General features: G+C 46.0%; 1 protein-coding gene across 3 annotated transcripts in view; it reads right to left on the bottom strand.

Moving 5' to 3' along the window:
- Optn (optineurin) overlaps positions 1 to 19,004 on the bottom strand; it is a 48,029-nt gene that overhangs the window by 8,756 nt on the left and 20,269 nt on the right. For all 3 annotated transcript variants that reach the window (XM_021156007.3, XM_021156006.3, XM_029473608.2), the window contains 7 exons: positions 16,268 to 16,341; positions 13,925 to 14,059; positions 7,070 to 7,169; positions 5,406 to 5,521; positions 4,572 to 4,721; positions 3,559 to 3,652; positions 1,715 to 1,873 (listed from right to left, as the gene is read on the bottom strand). In XM_021156007.3, the coding sequence (XP_021011666.1) occupies positions 1,715 to 1,873; positions 3,559 to 3,652; positions 4,572 to 4,721; positions 5,406 to 5,521; positions 7,070 to 7,169; positions 13,925 to 14,059; positions 16,268 to 16,341 (828 nt within the window). The remainder of the gene's footprint in view (positions 1 to 1,714; positions 1,874 to 3,558; positions 3,653 to 4,571; positions 4,722 to 5,405; positions 5,522 to 7,069; positions 7,170 to 13,924; positions 14,060 to 16,267; positions 16,342 to 19,004) is intronic.

Genomic DNA, 19,004 nt, shown 5'->3' with positions numbered 1-19,004 from the left:
ATCCGTAACAAGATCTGGCGCCCTCTTCTGGAGTGTCTGAAGACAGCTACAGTGTACTTACATATAATAAATAAATAAATCTTTAAAAAAAAAAAAAAAAAGAAAGTGTTAAAAAAAAATGTTCATGGTGGAGACTCACTTCTAGGATGTGGAATCTCTGTGCTATCCATCGCTGTATCAGTGCTGAGAGCAGTATCTATGCTCTGATGTGCAGAAGCCAGAGCTGCTGAATGACTAAGAGCATCTACCAAAACCAACACCCATGCATAGTCATGACACAGACTCGAGACCACAGGGCAGAAAACAGCCATGTGGGCTATGCAAGGGAGACAAGGCTCCCATGATGTTCCTCTAGTAACGACATTAAAGCCACAGGCACAAACTCCTCTCTGTGGGGTTTGTCCACAATGGGCAGCTGGCAATAATGATCCTCCAGGTAGCATAGAATCTACTGACATCATTTCTAAGTAAAAAACACAAGGATGTAAAGACACTGGGGCCCTCCTGAGAGAATTCTGGTCATGTATTTTTGTAAGATAAACTGGTAGTGTTTAATTTTAAAATTAGCAATGTACTTAATGATGTAATCTCTCTCCCCCACTCCACTGTGTGTGTGTGTGTGTATGTGTGTGTGTGTGCATATGTGAACATGTACATGTGGAGGCGGGAGGACAACCTCAGATGTCATTCCACTTTGGTTTTTTAGACAGCGGCTGTCACTGGCCTGCTTCTTCCCAGGTGTTCTGGACTGGCTGGCCAGGGAACTCAGGGATTTCAGCACTGGGATCACAGTGAATGCTGCCACGCCCAGTGTTTTTTAACCCGGTGTCTAGCATTTCTATTTAATAGCAACTTTTAAGAAAAAGACCCATATGAAGCTAGGCATGGGGACATGCCTGTGTGATCAGGGGTTCAAGGCCATCCTTGGCTACATAGCAAATTTATGGCTAGGTTGTCTTTTGAGGCCCTGTCAGAAAACAAAAACAAAACCCAAAAAACCCAAAACCCACTTTCCCCAAAACACCATTTATAATAAACAGTATTTAAGTTACAAAAATATTTAGAGGGGCTGGTGAGATGGCTCAGTGGGTAAGAGCACCCGACTGCTCTTCCGAAGGTCCGAGGTTCAAATCCCAGCAACCACATAGTGGCTCACAACCATCCGTAACGAGATCTGGCGCCCTCTTCTGGAGTGTCTGAAGACAGTTGCAGTGTACTTATATATATATAATAAAAAATAAATAAAAAAAATATTTAGAAATAAGTCTTATACTAGTACCTGGGAGTCTAAGGCTGGCCTTGAACTATTAATTTTCCTGCCTTTATTTCTCAAGTGCTGAAATTTCAGGTGTGCACAACCATGCCTGACTTTCATTTTTTTTAAAAACTCCACTGGGTAGGCATGGTGGTGCAGGCCTTTAGTCACAGCCCTTGGAAAGCAGAGGCAGGCAGATCTCTGTGAATTGAAGGCCAACCTGGCTTACATAGTAAATTCCAAGTCAGCCAGAGCTAAACAGTGAGACCATGTAGTGACAAAACAGACAAAAAAGAATGAGGAGGAGGAGGAGGAAGAAGAAGAGAAGGAGATGAAGAGGAGGAGGAAGGAACTGGCAGAAAGAACATAAAAAAAAATCACTGTTATGTTAAGCATTGCCATTCTCACAGTGGAAATGTCTCAGGCGGGTCCCTCAGGCCAGATTCTAGCCTGACTCACCTGAGCCCTGAGGACAGCCATGGTCTCCAGGTCCTCCTCCTGCTTAGCGAGCGTCTGCTTCATCTCATCCATCTGGAGCTGTTTGGATGCCAGAGCCTGCTCTGCCAGCTCCAGCTTCTCGCTAAGCTCCTGCAGCAACATCTTGTCCACCTTTTCTGCCTGAAAAATACAACTTTATTCTAGAAATGGCTTGGAAACGATGTAGCTTATTTTAGGAAAATATAAAGCTTTACACTTAAGAACTGTCAGCTCCAGTCTGTTACTCAGCCATGACAACTCATTCAGCAAGTTGTAGTCACTTGTGACTTGCCAATAAGCACTTCCTCGGCTAAAACACTTTCTTTCTTTATAAAGATTTATTTATTTATTATATGCAAGTACACTGTAGCTGTCTTTAGACACACCAGAAGAGGGTGTCAGGTCTCACTATGGATGGTTGTGAGCCACCATGTGGTTGCTGGGACTTGAACTCAGGACCTTCGGAAGAGCAGTCAGTGCTCTCACCCACTGAGCCATCTCTCCAGCCCAAACACTTTCTTTGAAGGTAACAGTGAGTGAGCGTAGCATAGCACTGTTCCCAGTAGATGAGTTCAGATCTCAGCACACATGAAGCCAGATCAATGTCCCGTGAGAACAAGCCTATTCTGACGAGCCTGGAGCATGGATACTATTATTTATCTTGTTACTTTAGCTTTGATGTTACTTTAGTTTACATTTAAAAGGGATCAGATCCTTGCTGGACAATGCAGCTCACACCTTTAATCCCAGCACTCTGGAGGCAGCAAGGATGGGTAGAACTCTGAGTTCAAGGCCAGCCTTGTCTATGCAGTGAGTTCCAGGCTAGCCAAGGACACATAAAGGCTCTTTCTCTAGATAAATAAATAAATAAATAAATAAATGGCTCTCTCTCTTTTTTTAAAGCTATAGTTTAAGAGAGTTATAAAAATTCTTTTGTTTTTTAATGAAGTAAAAAGGCCTGGGGGATTATCCAGTCACTAGTGCCTGCTGTGTGTGAGATCTGAGCCCAGTTCCTCAGCATCCATCTAATAGGTAAATATGGTGATAACTCTTGCTTGCAACCCTAGTCCTGGGGATGCAGAGACAGGAGGGTCCCTGGTTTGCTGGCTGGCCAGCCTAGTCAATTGGTAAGCGTCAATAAGAGAGACCCTCAGAAACTAAGGTGGCCTGTCTCAAAAAAATACCAAACATCAGCGTTTGGCTTCCACATGAACATGCCAATATGTACATGGACCCCAACCCTCTACACCCCACCCCCTCTGGAAAAGGAAAAGAAAACATGGTGCTTATGTCAGAGGCCTGTAATCACTACTCAGGAGACTGAGCAGTAGGCTTGCAAGTTCAAGGTCTGCTCAAGTAACTCTGAGACCCTGTAAGAGGGAAGGCAGGAGGGTGTAGCTCAATAGTAGAACATTTGCCAAATATGTAGGAGGCCCTAGGCTTATTCGAACATCCTTACTAATTTAAACTAAATGCAGTAAACCCAGGGTTCCAAGTTCAGTGCCAGCAGGCAAGATGGCCTTGCACAGTCTCAGCCAGCAGATGGCCATAGCCAGCTGTCTCCCTCCACTGTTGACAAGGAGCCCAGGCTCTCAGCTTTCCTACAGACACACCCTCGGGAAGTAGGAAAAGCCCTAGCCCTGCCTGGTAGACATCAGCACCACTCCGTACACAAGTCGCGTTTTATATACAGGCTGAGAGTGAAAAGCTATACTAATTCTGTTACAACTGATAAACCGCAAAGCCGTTCTTGAGAGTGGATTTAGCTGAGGGTCATTCGGTGGTTCAATCCCCAGGCTGTGGAAGCAACTTTGCTCTGTAAATACCTGTTGCTTGGTTAGTTCTTCAATTGTTTTCAGTGCCTTATTATGTTCCTGAAGGAGCTTGTTGTGAGTTGCCTGCAGAGCGGCTAACCTGGACCTATTAAAATGTGATATTAAAAGTGGAATAATGAGGGAAATATCACAGAAGCCCATCCTCCTGTCTCCCTAACAGACTTTGAAAACTCAAGTAGAAAAATCTCTTGTTTTTTTTCATCCCACCAACTTTTAACTCTCAGCTTGATGTGACCAGGAGTCACCTGAGAAAAGTCTCAGTGAGAGATCGCTTCCATCAGGTTGGCTCGGGGGCCTGTCTGGAGGATTGTCTGCACTGCCTTTACCCATGTAGGATGACCCGCCACACGAAAGCAGTGACACCGGCCAGTCCCTAGCTTAGGGCTCTCGATTATCCCAGCACTCGGGTGTAAGAGGCAGGTAGATCTCTGTGAGTTCTGGGACAGCCAGGGATACACAGACCAATCCTGTCTCAAAAAACAAAACTAAACAGCAGAAGTAGGAAAAGCAAGCTGAGAACTAAGCATTCATTTCTCTCTGCTCTTGACTGTGGACATGATGTGAATAGCTGCTTCCAGCCCAGAGCACCTTGGCCAACTCCCTCCCAATAAGTGGCTGGACCATGTAAACTAAGATAACCCCTCTGTTCACTAAGTTGCTTTGTCAGGCTATTTTATCATGGAACAGAAATGAAACTACAGCCACCACTTATCAGCATTTTTCTTACTCTCAAAGAAAATGGTATCTTCCAAAAGACTGTCTTTCTCTCAAAAGATAGAATAAAAATAATTTTCCTATTTTTGCTATAACTCAAAACTTTATAATCTCTCCAGGAGTCTCCTAGACATCTAGTTTTCAGATGGTAAAACAGATTTTATGCCATGACTCCCAGGTACACCCCCAACCCATCTGTATTTGGCCAGCTGTCCTTCCCCTTCTGGGTGAGCTCCCGCCCCGCCCCGCCCCGCCCCGCCCCGCCCGCGCACAGGGGTGCACACACTCACTTCTCCTCCTCTGTCTTGGCCTGCTCCATCTTGATTTCAGAGCGCATGCTCTCCACCTGCAGCTCTAACTTCTTGTTACTATAAACGAGCTCTTGCTTTTCATTCAGCTCTGATGGTGTTGCAGAGTTCTTCCTCTCCAGAGCCTGACACCTGAAAAAGATGAATATTCCCCGAGGAGAAACAACACTTTGTCACTCTCTCTGGCTTCTGCACAAATCCTCAAGAGGATATCAAGTACAGAGTGTGGTAGGGCCACAGGGTTTTCATAGGCAAAACACTTTGTTCTTTTTGCTTCAGGTTTGCTTTCTTGTTTTGTTTCCTCCCGACTTATGGTGGGTGGGGTATTTTAAACATTTTATATTTTTAATATATTTTAAACCAATCTGGTAGTGAACTAAGGAGCAAATTACAGCAAAATCCCTGGGCACCCTTCAGAATCTAAAGTCTGCCTGTCACAAAGACTCTCGTTTCTGATGAGGATCCAGTAAGAGGAAAGGAAAGCCCCGAGCATCTCTTATGAGAGCCGAAAGACAGATACACTATGGCTATGTGCAGGGTGTTAATGCCAAGTACAGCAAATCTCTCACATCACAATACTCTATGTAGCTCTGTACAAGGGTTAGAGAGGCTGGTGCTCATCACAGCACAATTCAAGTCCTCTTGTGTCCTTATGACCCGTGTGACAACAACAGCTTCAGGAATACACACCAACACTAAGTTCTCTTTTTTCTGAACCGTCTGTCAGGTCCCTGCTTGTTTTAATACAGTAACAAAACTGCTTTGCTACAGTGACGCACTTCATAAATCATGCGAGGAAATTAAATGAGTTATTACTTTTCTTGAAGTCTCTTCTTCATCAGCTCAGCCTCACTGAGTTTTGTGTGTGCCTCTTGAAGCTCCTTAAACAGAGAGGTCACTTGAATGCTCAGTGTTTCCACTTCGCTTCCAACCTGTCAGACAATGTCAGACATTCACGTGAGACAGAGCATTCGAAAGGAGGCAGACCTTGTGTGAGGAGAGAGTATGGACCACTAGTATCCAGCTAACACCAAAACCCTAAATAGACTTGATTTGTGCAAGACTTCCCCAAGTGACTTATGTGAAAAGCAATCTGGGCAAACTTCTGTTTCTGTGTACCACATCCACTATCAGTCTAAGCCTGTATGGTAATGGATTTACTGCTAAACCTGGCCCTGCTCATGCTTCTGGGATCATAGGTCACCAGGTCAAAATATAACTTTATTCATGTGGGGAAAGACTCAGAGACTATATTGCCTTGCCAATGTCTGCTTCTAGCTTATGTAATTATTTCTGTTATCCAGCTCTTTTCCTGGAAGCCCGCCAGTTGTCAATTTGCATATGAGTTTTATAAGAGCTTAGAAACATCAATACTTTCCCATTAACTGTTGGTCCATTTCAGTTAATGGTGTGCTGTTCTGGCAGAGCACTCTCTTCATCTAAGTTCATCCTGTTCTCTCTCCACCTTCCCTACCCCCGTTTTGCTTTTGCACTCATGCTGATCTGGAATTTGCTGTCACATAAGCTGTCCTTAAATTTGAAATCCAACTGCCTCAGTCTACCAGACACCAGACTCATAGGGGTATGCACCACTGTACCAGTCTTCAGTGTTCTCCATTGTCTTAAGGTTGGGACTCAGAGCCAGAGAAGCCGCTGCACGTCTGTAATCCTAGCATAGCAAAGGCAGGGAACATCATAGTTCCTCTCCTAGGCTACGTGTGAGTCTGAGCTCAGCCTAGGCTGGATAAGACACAGTCTCAAAATTTAAAAAAATAAAGAGAAATGAAAGGGAAAGGAAGGACATAGCCAGTGTGTGTGAGAGAGTGTGTGTGTGTATGTGAGTGTGTGTATGAGTGTGTGTGAGAGTGTGTGTGTATGTGAGTGTGTGTATGAGTGTGTGTATGAGTGTGTGAGTGCGTGTGTGTGTGTGTGTGTGTGTGTACTGATGAATACATGAACAGAAGGATCATTTTATATGTCTCTCATACTGTGAACTCTGTAATCTCCTGGCTTCAGGAACTTTTCCTAAACTTTAAACTCTTCAGGTTCAAGGGCATATCTCTTAAGTTATTCAGGAACTTTTTTTTTTTTTTTAATGCTAACTCCCTTGTTCCCTACCAGTGCTGAGACAGAGCCAAGATCTTTCCATTCTAAAAGTCTCAGATTCATGTTCACAAAGGACATTTCATAAATCAGTCAAAATGTCTTTTTCTGGTGGTGGACTTAAGGATTTAGGAGATGCCATCAGACAAGAAGAGATATGAGAGTGTCTTATGTAGTACAGACTGATTCAACATCTTACTGACATGCACTTCAAATTCAGGATAAGGAAATGAAAATGAAAGTAGTAGAAAGTATTCTGAAACAAACAAGTTTCCATTTCTAAGGTAAATAGTGCAACGTAAGACTTGAACCCAGCAGCCACGTCACCAACGGGACGTGCCAGGGACGTGCCAGTCCTTTGGCGATGCTGTACCCACACTCTCTTGGCCTTTGTCCTCCTCCTCTCTGTCTGCTCTCCCCGCTGTCTGCTTCTCAGTTGAAGAACGGCCATTTGCTTTCTTTTCAAAATCTGAAATTCTGAAAACAACAAAACAAAACACCAACAACATCAGAACGTAGAGAAGTTTTACTTTCTGTTTAGACACACGAGGACAAGCAGCTGTAGAGGCACTCGAATGCACACGTCAGAGCCTGGAGAAAGGCAGGGTTTCAATGTCTCTTTATATCTGCCTCTTTAGCAGTCATCTTGCTCTTATCCTATTGCTGACTAGAACTCCTGTGATGAATACATATAGATGAATGCATAAGATGAATACATACAATGAATACAGAACACAGATGAAGCAAAGAGGTGGGAGACTTTTAGCTAAGCAGATCTCAGAAAATATTCTCCTCTCATATTCCTCCTCAGTAAGTCAGCAGAGATACAGTGTACTTTACTAAGGGGGAAAGAGTAAGAAAGGCACTGGGTTAAGGAAATGGGATCCAACAGCGGCGAGCTGAGGAATTCTATAGGATGCTGAATTGGAATAAGGAATTCTATAGGAATTCTATAGGATGCTGACTAAAAGCGGTCTTAGAAACGACTACAAAGTAGTGGAATCAAGATACCTTAAGAACAATCCGAGTCGTAGTGAATTGACTGTAATTAAGAGACTGGCTCCCAGGGAAACCGTGAAGCTACAACTAAACAACCCTCTCAAGCCTCACAGTGAGTTTTCTGAGGGGTGAGAGACTTTATTTTTAACTGTGTGTGAATGCAGGAGTCAGGAGAGAGCATAAGATCCCCTGCAACTGGAGTTGCAGTTGCACGCAGTTGTGAGTCACTCCGCACCAGGGCCTGGACTTAGGTGTTCTATAAGAGCTGTCTATGCTCCTGACTGCGAGCATCTCTCCAGCCTTCCACATTGACACTTAGTTGCCATGGTGCTGTAGCAGCATGCCTTCACGGTTACCATCTCAGGAGTGGGTTCCTAATAAAGGCTGGGTTAAAAGCTCCATTGTTTTCTGTTGAAAGCCTCAGAACTATAGGCTGAAAACACTTCCATAGTTTACAACCTGTCTAGGCTAGCACTCTGTTAAAGGAGCAGAAAACAGACCAACGCAAGAGGCAACTGGTTAAATGGCTAATTTAGTACTGAGACCGAAAAAGTATAAAAGGAAAGTGACTGCTGTCTAGTGCAAGCTCGCCTGACTGTGAGCGAGCACACATGTGCACTGTATGCCTGACTGTGAGCGAGCACACATGTGCACTGTATGCCTGACTGTGAGCGAGCACACATGTGCACTGTATGCCTGACAGTGAGCGAGCACACATGTGCACTGTATGCCTGACTGTGAGCGAGCACACATGTGCACTGTATGCCTGACTGTGAGCGAGCACACATGTGCACTGTATGCCTGACAGTGAGCGAGCACACATGTGCACTGTATGCCTGACTGTGAGCGAGCACACATGTGCATTGTATGCCTGACTGTGAGCGAGCACACATGTGCATTGTATGCCTGACAGTGAGCGAGCACACATGTGCATTGTATGCCTGACTGTGGGCGAGCACACATGTGCACTGTATGCCTGACTGTGAGCGAGCACACATGTGCATTGTATGCCTGACTGTGAGCGAGCACGCATGTGCACTGTATGCCTGACAGTGAGCGAGCACACATGTGCATTGTATGCCTGACTGTGAGCGAGCACGCATGTGCACTGTATGCCTGACTGTGGGCGAGCACACATGTGCATTGTATGTCTGACTGTGAGTGAGCACACATGTGCATTGTATGCCTGACTGTGAGCGAGCACACATGTGCATTGTATGCATGTGAGCGAGCACACATGTGCATTGTATGCATGTGAGCGAGCACACATGTGCATTGTATGCCTGACTGTGAGCGAGCACACATGTGCATTGTATGCATGTGAGCGAGCACACATGTGCACTGTATGCCTGACTGTGAGCGAGCACACATGTGCATTGTATGCCTGACTGTGAGCGAGCACACATGTGCATTGTATGCATGTGAGCGAGCACACATGTGCATTGTATGCCTGACTGTGAGCGAGCACACATGTGCATTGTATGCATGTGAGCGAGCACACATGTGCATTGTATGCCTGACTGTGAGCGAGCACACATGTGCACTGTATGCCTGACTGTGAGCGAGCACACATGTGCATTGTATGCATGTGAGCGAGCACACATGTGCACTGTATGCCTGACTGTGAGCGAGCACGCATGTGCACTGTATGCCTGACTGTGAGCGAGCACACATGTGCACTGTATGCCTGACTGTGAGCGAGCACACATGTGCACTGTATGCCTGACTGTGAGCGAGCACACATGTGCATTGTATGCATGTGAGCGAGCACACATGTGCACTGTATGCCTGACAGTGAGCGAGCACACATGTGCACTGTATGCCTGACAGTGAGCGAGCACACATGTGTATTGTATGTCTGACTGTGAGCGAGCACACATGTGCACTGTATGCCTGACTGTGAGCGAGCACACATGTGCATTGTATGCCTGACAGTGAGCGAGCACACATGTGCATTGTATGCATGTGAGCGAGCACACATGTGCACTGTATGCCTGACTGTGAGCGAGCACACATGTGCATTGTATGCCTGACTGTGAGTGAGCACACATGTGCATTGTATGCATGTGAGCGAGCACACATGTGCATTGTATGCCTGACAGTGAGCGAGCACACATGTGCACTGTATGCCTGACTGTGAGCGAGCACACATGTGTATTGTATGTCTGACTGTGAGCGAGCACACATGTGCACTGTATGCCTGACTGTGAGCGAGCACACATGTGCACTGTATGCCTGACAGTGAGCGAGCACACATGTGCACTGTATGCCTGACTGTGAGCGAGCACACATGTGCATTGTATGCCTGACTGTGAGCGAGCACACATGTGCATTGTATGCCTGACAGTGAGCGAGCACACATGTGCATTGTATGCCTGACTGTGGGCGAGCACACATGTGCACTGTATGCCTGACTGTGAGCGAGCACACATGTGCATTGTATGCCTGACTGTGAGCGAGCACGCATGTGCACTGTATGCCTGACAGTGAGCGAGCACACATGTGCATTGTATGCCTGACTGTGAGCGAGCACGCATGTGCACTGTATGCCTGACTGTGGGCGAGCACACATGTGCATTGTATGTCTGACTGTGAGTGAGCACACATGTGCATTGTATGCCTGACTGTGAGCGAGCACACATGTGCATTGTATGCATGTGAGCGAGCACACATGTGCATTGTATGCATGTGAGCGAGCACACATGTGCATTGTATGCCTGACTGTGAGCGAGCACACATGTGCATTGTATGCATGTGAGCGAGCACACATGTGCACTGTATGCCTGACTGTGAGCGAGCACACATGTGCATTGTATGCCTGACTGTGAGCGAGCACACATGTGCATTGTATGCCTGACAGTGAGCGAGCACACATGTGCATTGTATGCCTGACTGTGAGCGAGCACACATGTGCACTGTATGCCTGACTGTGAGCGAGCACACATGTGCACTGTATGCCTGACTGTGAGCGAGCACACATGTGCATTGTATGCATGTGAGCGAGCACACATGTGCATTGTATGCCTGACTGTGAGCGAGCACACATGTGCACTGTATGCCTGACTGTGAGCGAGCACACATGTGCATTGTATGCATGTGAGCGAGCACACATGTGCACTGTATGCCTGACTGTGAGCGAGCACGCATGTGCACTGTATGCCTGACTGTGAGCGAGCACACATGTGCACTGTATGCCTGACTGTGAGCGAGCACACATGTGCACTGTATGCCTGACTGTGAGCGAGCACACATGTGCATTGTATGCCTGACAGTGAGCGAGCACACATGTGCATTGTATGCATGTGAGCGAGCACACATGTGCACTGTATGCCTGACTGTGAGCGAGCACACATGTGCATTGTATGCATGTGAGCGAGCACACATGTGCATTGTATGCCTGACTGTGAGTGAGCACACATGTGCATTGTATGCCTGACTGTGAGCGAGCACACATGTGCATTGTATGCCTGACAGTGAGCGAGCACACATGTGCACTGTATGCCTGACTGTGGGCGAGCACACATGTGCATTGTATGCCTGACTGTGAGTGAGCACACATGTGCATTGTATGCATGTGAGCGAGCACACATGTGCATTGTATGCCTGACAGTGAGCGAGCACACATGTGCACTGTATGCCTGACTGTGAGCGAGCACACATGTGTATTGTATGTCTGACTGTGAGCGAGCACACATGTGCACTGTATGCCTGACTGTGGGCGAGCACACATGTGCACTGTATGCCTGACTGTGAGCAAGCACACATGTGCATTGTATGCATGTGAGCGAGCACACATGTGCATTGTATGCATGTGAGCGAGCACACATGTGCATTGTATGCATGTGAGCGAGCACACATGTGCATTGTATGCATGTGAGCGAGCACACATGTGCATTGTATGCCTGACTGTGAGCGAGCACACATGTGCATTGTATGCATGTGAGCGAGCACACATGTGCATTGTATGCATGTGAGCAAGCACACATGTGCATTGTATGCCTGACTGTGAGCGAGCACACATGTGCATTGTATGCCTGACTGTGAGCGAGCACACATGTGCATTGTATGCCTGACAGTGAGCGAGCACACATGTGCACTGTATGCCTGACTGTGGGCGAGCACACATGTGCATTGTATGCCTGTGAGCGAGCACACATGTGCATTGTATGCATGTGAGCGAGCACGCATGTGCATTGTATGCATGTGAACGAGCACACATGTGCATTGTATGCATGTGTCCAAATGCACAGGGGCAGGAACAGAGTAGTAATTTTAGGAAAGCTCAAAATTATTGATTTCAGCTGGGAACAGGAGGTACAGAACATTCCAGAAATGCATGTACTGGACGGCTGATGGTTGTGCAAGACAGTTCAGCCTTCCTTGTTCATACCTAGAGGTCAATAGGTCATGATTAAATCTTCAACAACTTAAGTAACAATTTAAACCTTATCCATGGAGGCAGCTACTTGGAAGGGACCAAGAAGCAGGAAAGTGGCTGTGGAAGGGTTGCTCAAAGCACTGCTTCCCTCAAGGCTCCTGTCAAGGTGGTGCTGCGCCATGGGAAGTCTGTAGAGACGCGCTGTTTCTCATTTTTCTGTTACAAACTACCAACCCTAATTGGTATTCAGTTATTGTCCCTTTGGCTTGGCTGAATACACGGCAGAGGCAGCAGATGGTACTTGCAGGAGTGTGGGCTTATCCACACGGTAGGGCACTTCACATTTGGCACAGGCTTTGACCTACATGTGAATTACAAGTTATCTTAATTTTCTAGGGCAAATGTTCACTTTGGGTCATCTTTCCCTTGTTATTTCCTGATTTATTATTTTTTTTTTTTTTAAAAACCAAACAAACAAGGACTGTATTTCTTATACAACCTCGTATCCTTACTGGCTTATTTAGAAAATACAAATTCAATCAGTTGTGGCTGTGCACACGCTTTTAATTTCAGCCCTCGGGGGTCAGAGGCAGGGTGTGTGTGTGTGTGTGTGTGTGTCTGTGAGATCAGTATGGTCTACCACAGCATGTCCCAGGCCACCCAGAACGACATAGTGAGAGCCCGTCTCAAGAAAACCAAAACAACAACAGAACCTCAAAATAAAAAATAAATAAAGCCAGGCGGTGGTGGCACATGCCTTTAATCCCAGCACTTGGGAGGCAGAGGCAGGTGGATTTCTGAGTTTGAGGCTGCAGAGTGAGTTCCAGGACAGCCAGGACTACACAGAGAAACCCTATCTCAAAAAACCAAAATAAATAAATAAATAAATAAATAAATAAATAAAACCAAAAATCCCCAAATGACAAACAAAAACCCAACCCAGAAACCCCTGTGAGTTGAAACATGAACACGCCACACCCCCCAAGATAGAAGGCAAGCCACATCCACTCCTCGCCCCACATAGCACCCAAAATTTCTTTTCAGAAAGATTAAAATATAGAATATCTGTATTCCTATTTCCAATGATTAGGGAGAAAGGCTGAAAGCTGGCTTGCTTATTTCAGGAGAATATAGCATCTTGCAATGTGTTGGTGCCATCACTGATTTCAGTGTGTGCCAATCAGGCTGCTGACCATGGGTTCCTGATGCTTCTTAGCTTTATTTAGTCCTCTCTTGTTGGAGAAGCAACCACTCCCCCAGTACCCATGCAGAGATCACAAGTGTCTACAACTACTTACTGGCTTGCCCTGTTAAATACTGAGTCAGCTGGCTCACAAGATGGAAGTTCAATGTCATTGAAAAAGGAATCTTTCCAGGGTACTCAAGGTGGGGTATGCACCCTCCTTCTCCAGAGGCAGGCCTGACCCACTAACTATAACCTAAAGAACTATATGCCTTCGGTATTCAGGGAGAGAGCTGTGGTTTTGTTTGTTTTGTTTGAAAGCAGGAAGAAAGATTAGAAATATATAAGTGGCAAGCTGCCAAGTATCCGTGTCTTCTCTTTGGTCATTCACCTGCCTTAAGGACAAACAGAACTTTGTGGATAGAGAGTGAAAAAAAGTCAGTAGAAGACCGTACTGTTTGAGTCCATATACGAATGTGCGGGATGCAGAGATCTCCCACGTCACAGGGAGAAGCAGGTAGTGAATGCTGAGGGGTACTGACTCGTGTGGGGAGAACGTCCTAAGACTGTACTGTGGCAGAGGGCACAGGGCACACAGCCCGGTGCACTGCCTCACACGGTGCCTTCCTTTATCTACCAAAGCCTTTCATTTTTCACATTAATAGTTCATACCTTTCTTTGGCTTCTCTGAGGGCGACTTCAAGTCTCTCCACCTTTTGGTTTCCTTCCCTTAGGCAAAGCAGAAGCTGGCTCACAGTCAGTTCTTCAAACTCCGCACAACTCCTGGCATCCTCTGTACATTTGCTCCTAAAAAGACATCACCGCCATATTCAGTATGGAAATTAAAAAGGTTTTGATCTCAACAAAAAAGTCAAGAGTAAGAGAGAAGCATGACACAACCGAAATCCATGTCCTCCAATCAGTTCTTGACTGCCCCAAGCACGGCTGAGCCAATCCCTGTACGCACGCAACGAAGGCTGTGGGGACCAGCAATGCTTCAAGGATGCTAACCTCATAATGCCAGCACTCATTCCAAAGAGGTACTGTGTCCACAAGAGGTACTGTGTCCACAAGAGGTACTGTGTCCACAAGAGGTACTGTGTCCACAAGAGGTACTGTGTCCACAAGGCCACAGAATCCACAGGGACAGCTCAGCAGCTGTGCAGGAGATGCCACCATCTCCAGAGATCAGTTTCAGAGAGGACTTTGGGCTGACTATTCAGGTCCATTCAGACCTGAATGGACCCACTGCAACTGGTCAGAGACTATCACCTTTGTGAGTCAAGGAAGAAAAAAAAAACTTTTCTGGCTTTGGTTTGCACACGAAGCAGAGACGTGTAGATACTACCAGCAAATGTTTTACTAAGTTTCAGAATCTTATCAAGAGGCACATTCACGACAAACACGAAACTGTAACCATCACCCAGTAACGGAATGTTCAGAGCGATGACAATGACGAAGATGCCAGGGACGGCAGCTAGCCTTTCAGGCATCGGCCCGGCTCATATATCTGAACACCAGGATTAGACTCCAAGGCTGCAGCCCCAAGTCTAGAAGCCAATCTCAGACCTTACCAGCCTCATAAAGCTTATGAGCTATGGCATGAAAGAGGAAGTGGTCTCTGTATCTGGAAATAACTGAATGGGAAGTGGCTTAAAATTTCCAAATACAGTTTTTCTTTCCTCTGTTTCCAGGAAAGTCTTGATAGTAAAAGCAACAATTTGAGGAAAGTTGACTTCTAAACCAAAATTTAAAAAAACAAACACTAAAAACAGGAATAACATTCATTTATACTAATTATTCTATTTGGTGAAAGACTATTGCATTATTTACATTCTCCCTGATGTGAGAACATAGGGACAGACATAAAAAGTGTTGTATTACTTTTTCTGTGTCATTCTCTATGCATATTTATCAACTAATATAAAAAATGTTTTTAAAGGTCTGTGACATAAGAGAAATTATGAGCAAGCCGACAGACAAATGGACTAATGTTGCCCCCCCCCGCCCCCCTACACACACAGGGTGAGCAAACCACCAGCTCTGGGTAATTTTACCTTCACGAACCAAGAAGTTCAGGGCCTGGCTCTACTGCCTCTGCTCAAAGGCCCTTTCATAACTTATTATGTGTTTCCCAGAACCGCTCGGGACAGGCACATTTGAGATTCCAAAGGTAAGAACCTGGATTTTGAGGTTGAGGAGATGGCTCAGTGGGTCAAGATGCTTGCCATCAATCCTGATGGCCTGAGTTTGATTGATCTTCAGAGCCCACACAGTGCAGAGAACAGACTTCCATAAGCCAGTGCTTCTCAGCCTAACACTGGGACCCTTTACAGTTCCTCATGCTGTAGTAACCCAAGCCATACAATTATTTCAGTGATACTTCATAACCGCATTCTGCTGTTGTTATGAATCATAAATGTAAATGTTTTTAGAGATAGAGGTTTGCCAGAGGGGTTGTAACCCACAGGTTGAGAACTGCTGCTACTGTCCTGTGGCCTCCGTGTGTGTGTGCTATGGCGTGTCCCCTGTCCACCATATACATATATATATACACATACACATTCATATCGACAGCTCTCTTAGCCACTGCCTCAGAAGAGCATCAGCATCAGTTATTGTGGCTGATAATCTGAATAGGGAAAGCAAAAGGGTGTGTCCCACTTAAGGAAGCCCAGCAGGAAGCCTGCTTAGTCCTAGCAGGCACAGGACTGCTGACTAGGAACAAGTCTCTTTTTGATTGAGGATGAAAGTGTTTCCACTTCTAACAGAGAGGTTGGCATTTGTCAGCCTTGAAAAGGTACAGGACTTTGTTTCCATTATCCACCAGTCTTAAATTAATAAGACATTCAATACCATTGAAAATGAATGTTAGCACTTGAGAGGCTAAGGCAGAGGGTGTTGCAGGTTCAAATCAAACCTGGATCACAGAGCAAGACCCTGCCTCAAAAAACAAAGTAACTTTCCTTCATGTCTGACCTCCAATGATAGGCTCAAATTAACACCATCACCTACAGGCTGATGGAGTCTGTTCTTGTGGGTGTAGGGCAGTTCTTCATCTCCTTCATTGCCCCTTCAGTCTCTCCTTCCTGTAAAAGCAGAGATAAAGGGGATTAAATGCCACAGATCTGCAAGACAGATCCCCTTCAAAAGAAAAAAAAGACAAAAGTTTCCATCCAAGGAAAATACTCACTCAGCCTTTGTATGAGATAGGATCTAAATTGGGTCACTCAAATGAAACAGAAAACACTCTCCCTGTCAGGATTATAAATATCTAAGTTTAGGCATGAAGGTCAGTGTCCTGCACTGGAATACACTCAACCCAGCTCCATGAACGTGGCTTTGGCTTGCAAGGCAATGCCTTTGCTAAGCTGGCGGCCGTTGTATGTTTGCCTGACCAGTGGCCGTTAGGGAACCAACGCCTACACACTGAGGCTGACAGGATCTGTGATCTGGTTATATCTCCATACACAATGGAGCAAATCTTCACACCTGCACAAAGATGGCTCTGGATGCTGTGGCTACACTCTTCCTAAACCATGGCAGGGTTCTCCAGCCCACAGGAGCAAAGCGAAGCACATTCACACTCGCAGTAACTGTCACTCAGCCGGGAGGAAGCAGATATTGCTACCCCAGGAGGAGACTCCATGGGAAACTGGTTTATTCTTAAGTGGATAGTGACCGATAAGGGTTGTCCTAGTTGGATGTGAGGGGTGCAGTAAAGAAACATTGAATCAGGGAGCTGGAGAGATGGTTCAGAGGCTAAGAGCACTGACTGCTCTTCCGCTTCTGAAGGTCCTGAGTTCAAATCCCAGCAACCACATGGTGGCTCACAACCATTTGTAATGAGATCTGATGCCCTCTTCTGGTGTGTCTGAAGACAGCCACAGTGTACTTATATAATAAATAAATAAATAAATAAATCTTTAAAAAAGAAAGAAAGAAACATTGAATCGGCCACTCCACTGTTAGGAGGGAGAGTTTTACTGTGAATAAGAGAAAATATCCAGAGGCACTGAGAAGAGTCCAGATCAAAGAGGCAAAGCAGCAGACTGACCCTGCCAGGGCTATCTGCAAAAGAAGGGAAGTGGGTGGGTAGAGAGGCAGATGGAAATCATGTGGATTATGAGGAGGGGAAGAGAGTAGGTGGGGGAAGGGAAGCCGAGCTAGGGCTGGGCTGGGAGTTCCGGGAAGAGGAGGAAGGGAGGCTTGAGGTGTAGAACAAATGCTTGTGTATAGAGACTGGAGGAACCTGAGGCCAGCCTGCACTTTGATATGAAGCTACAGCTATATGATACTGAGGAACACTTTTCTAGAGGCAAATTATTCCTTTTGACAGCAGAGAACCCCAGTTCATAAGTCACCAAGGAATGCTGGCCGTTATCTGACCACCAGAAAGCCTTTTATAGTCTAGCTTCAGCTGGGCCAAGACTGTCACTTCCAGACAGAGGCACTGCCTTTGTAGTTTTGGGAATTGGCATTCCCTTTGGACCTGACGTTAGCCATATGAGCCTGGCACCCTCATGAGTGAGACCCTGGATCTCTTCTTCAGCATCACATAAACTGGGTAGGATGGGATAAGCCTGTAAGCCTGGGACTGGTAGGTGGAGGCAGGAGCAAAAGATGTTTAAGGTCATTCTTTCTCAGCTACGAAGCCAGTTCAAGGCTCGCCTGGGATATGTGAAACCATGTCTCAAAATGGAGGGTGGGATGGCTGGAGATAGAACTCAGTAGTTAGATACTAGCCTTTTTGAGGCCCTAACTTCTGTTCCCACAGGGCTGTGGAGGCTCAGAGCTGCCTTTACCTCCAGCTTCAGGGTATAACACCTTCTTCTGGCCTCTGACGATACCTGCTCTCACCTACCCTTATTTATAGACCAGTATGTATATGCACGTGTATATTTTATCGGTGATAAAATAAATATTTAAGCAGAGAGAACAACTCTGGAGGTAGATTGAGGAGATCTGGTCTTTACTGTCCTGCCAGAAGCCATGATTTAGCTTCTGAGAGCAGAAGTTGAAGCCAGAGCTATCAAACTTAAGTTCTGTGAACTGGCCAGCTGAGGCAGTATGTACCCATTCCTGAGCTCCTGGGAGGCGCCCCTTTTGATGGGTCCCATAACAGGAAAAAGCAGGTGAGTGGGCACTGGGGGGAACCTCTCCTGTGCTGCTGAGAGACATCTGAAGTGAGGGTGAGACCACACCAGGACAAAGTCCTTCATATCAGAAGTGTCACTTTCACTTTGTCAGAGTTTATATCTAAAGGAGGAAGAGATTAAAGAGAGACGCGTACTTGGAGTAGAGAGCAGCCTGTAAGACTCCTAATGTAGCCCTGGAATATTTAGTGTGGAACCCCTTACTCACCAACTGCCCCACAGAGCAGTCCAGTTGGCCAATGACCCTTGCTCCGTCCATGCCCTCTAAAACATTTAGATGCAGTCAGGGTGCCTAGAGGAGAATTTGAAAAACAAACTTCTCTACAAGTGACAGGAGATGACTGAAACACAGAGCTTTACCCCTGTGGTGGCTGATAAAAGTCAGGAAACCCAGACATTTTATCAAAAGTTTCCACATGTTGCTTCTCCAGGGCTGGCATCATCTGCTGCCACTCAGCTGAGTGACAGTTACTGCGAGTGTGAATGTGCTTCGCTTTGCTCCTGTGGGCTGGAGAACCCTGCCATGGCTTAGGAAGAGTGTAGCCACAGCATCCAGAGCCATCTTTGTGCAGGTGTGAAGATTTGCTCCATTGTGT

Source organism: Mus caroli, unplaced genomic scaffold (assembly GCF_978045245.1).
Source record: "Mus caroli unplaced genomic scaffold, Mus_caroli_1 scaffold_2, whole genome shotgun sequence".
In the NCBI taxonomy this organism is placed as follows: Eukaryota; Metazoa; Chordata; class Mammalia; order Rodentia; family Muridae; genus Mus; species Mus caroli.
The sequence above is the reverse complement of the archived record's forward strand: the minus strand, read 5'-3'. Positions and strand labels throughout refer to the sequence as shown.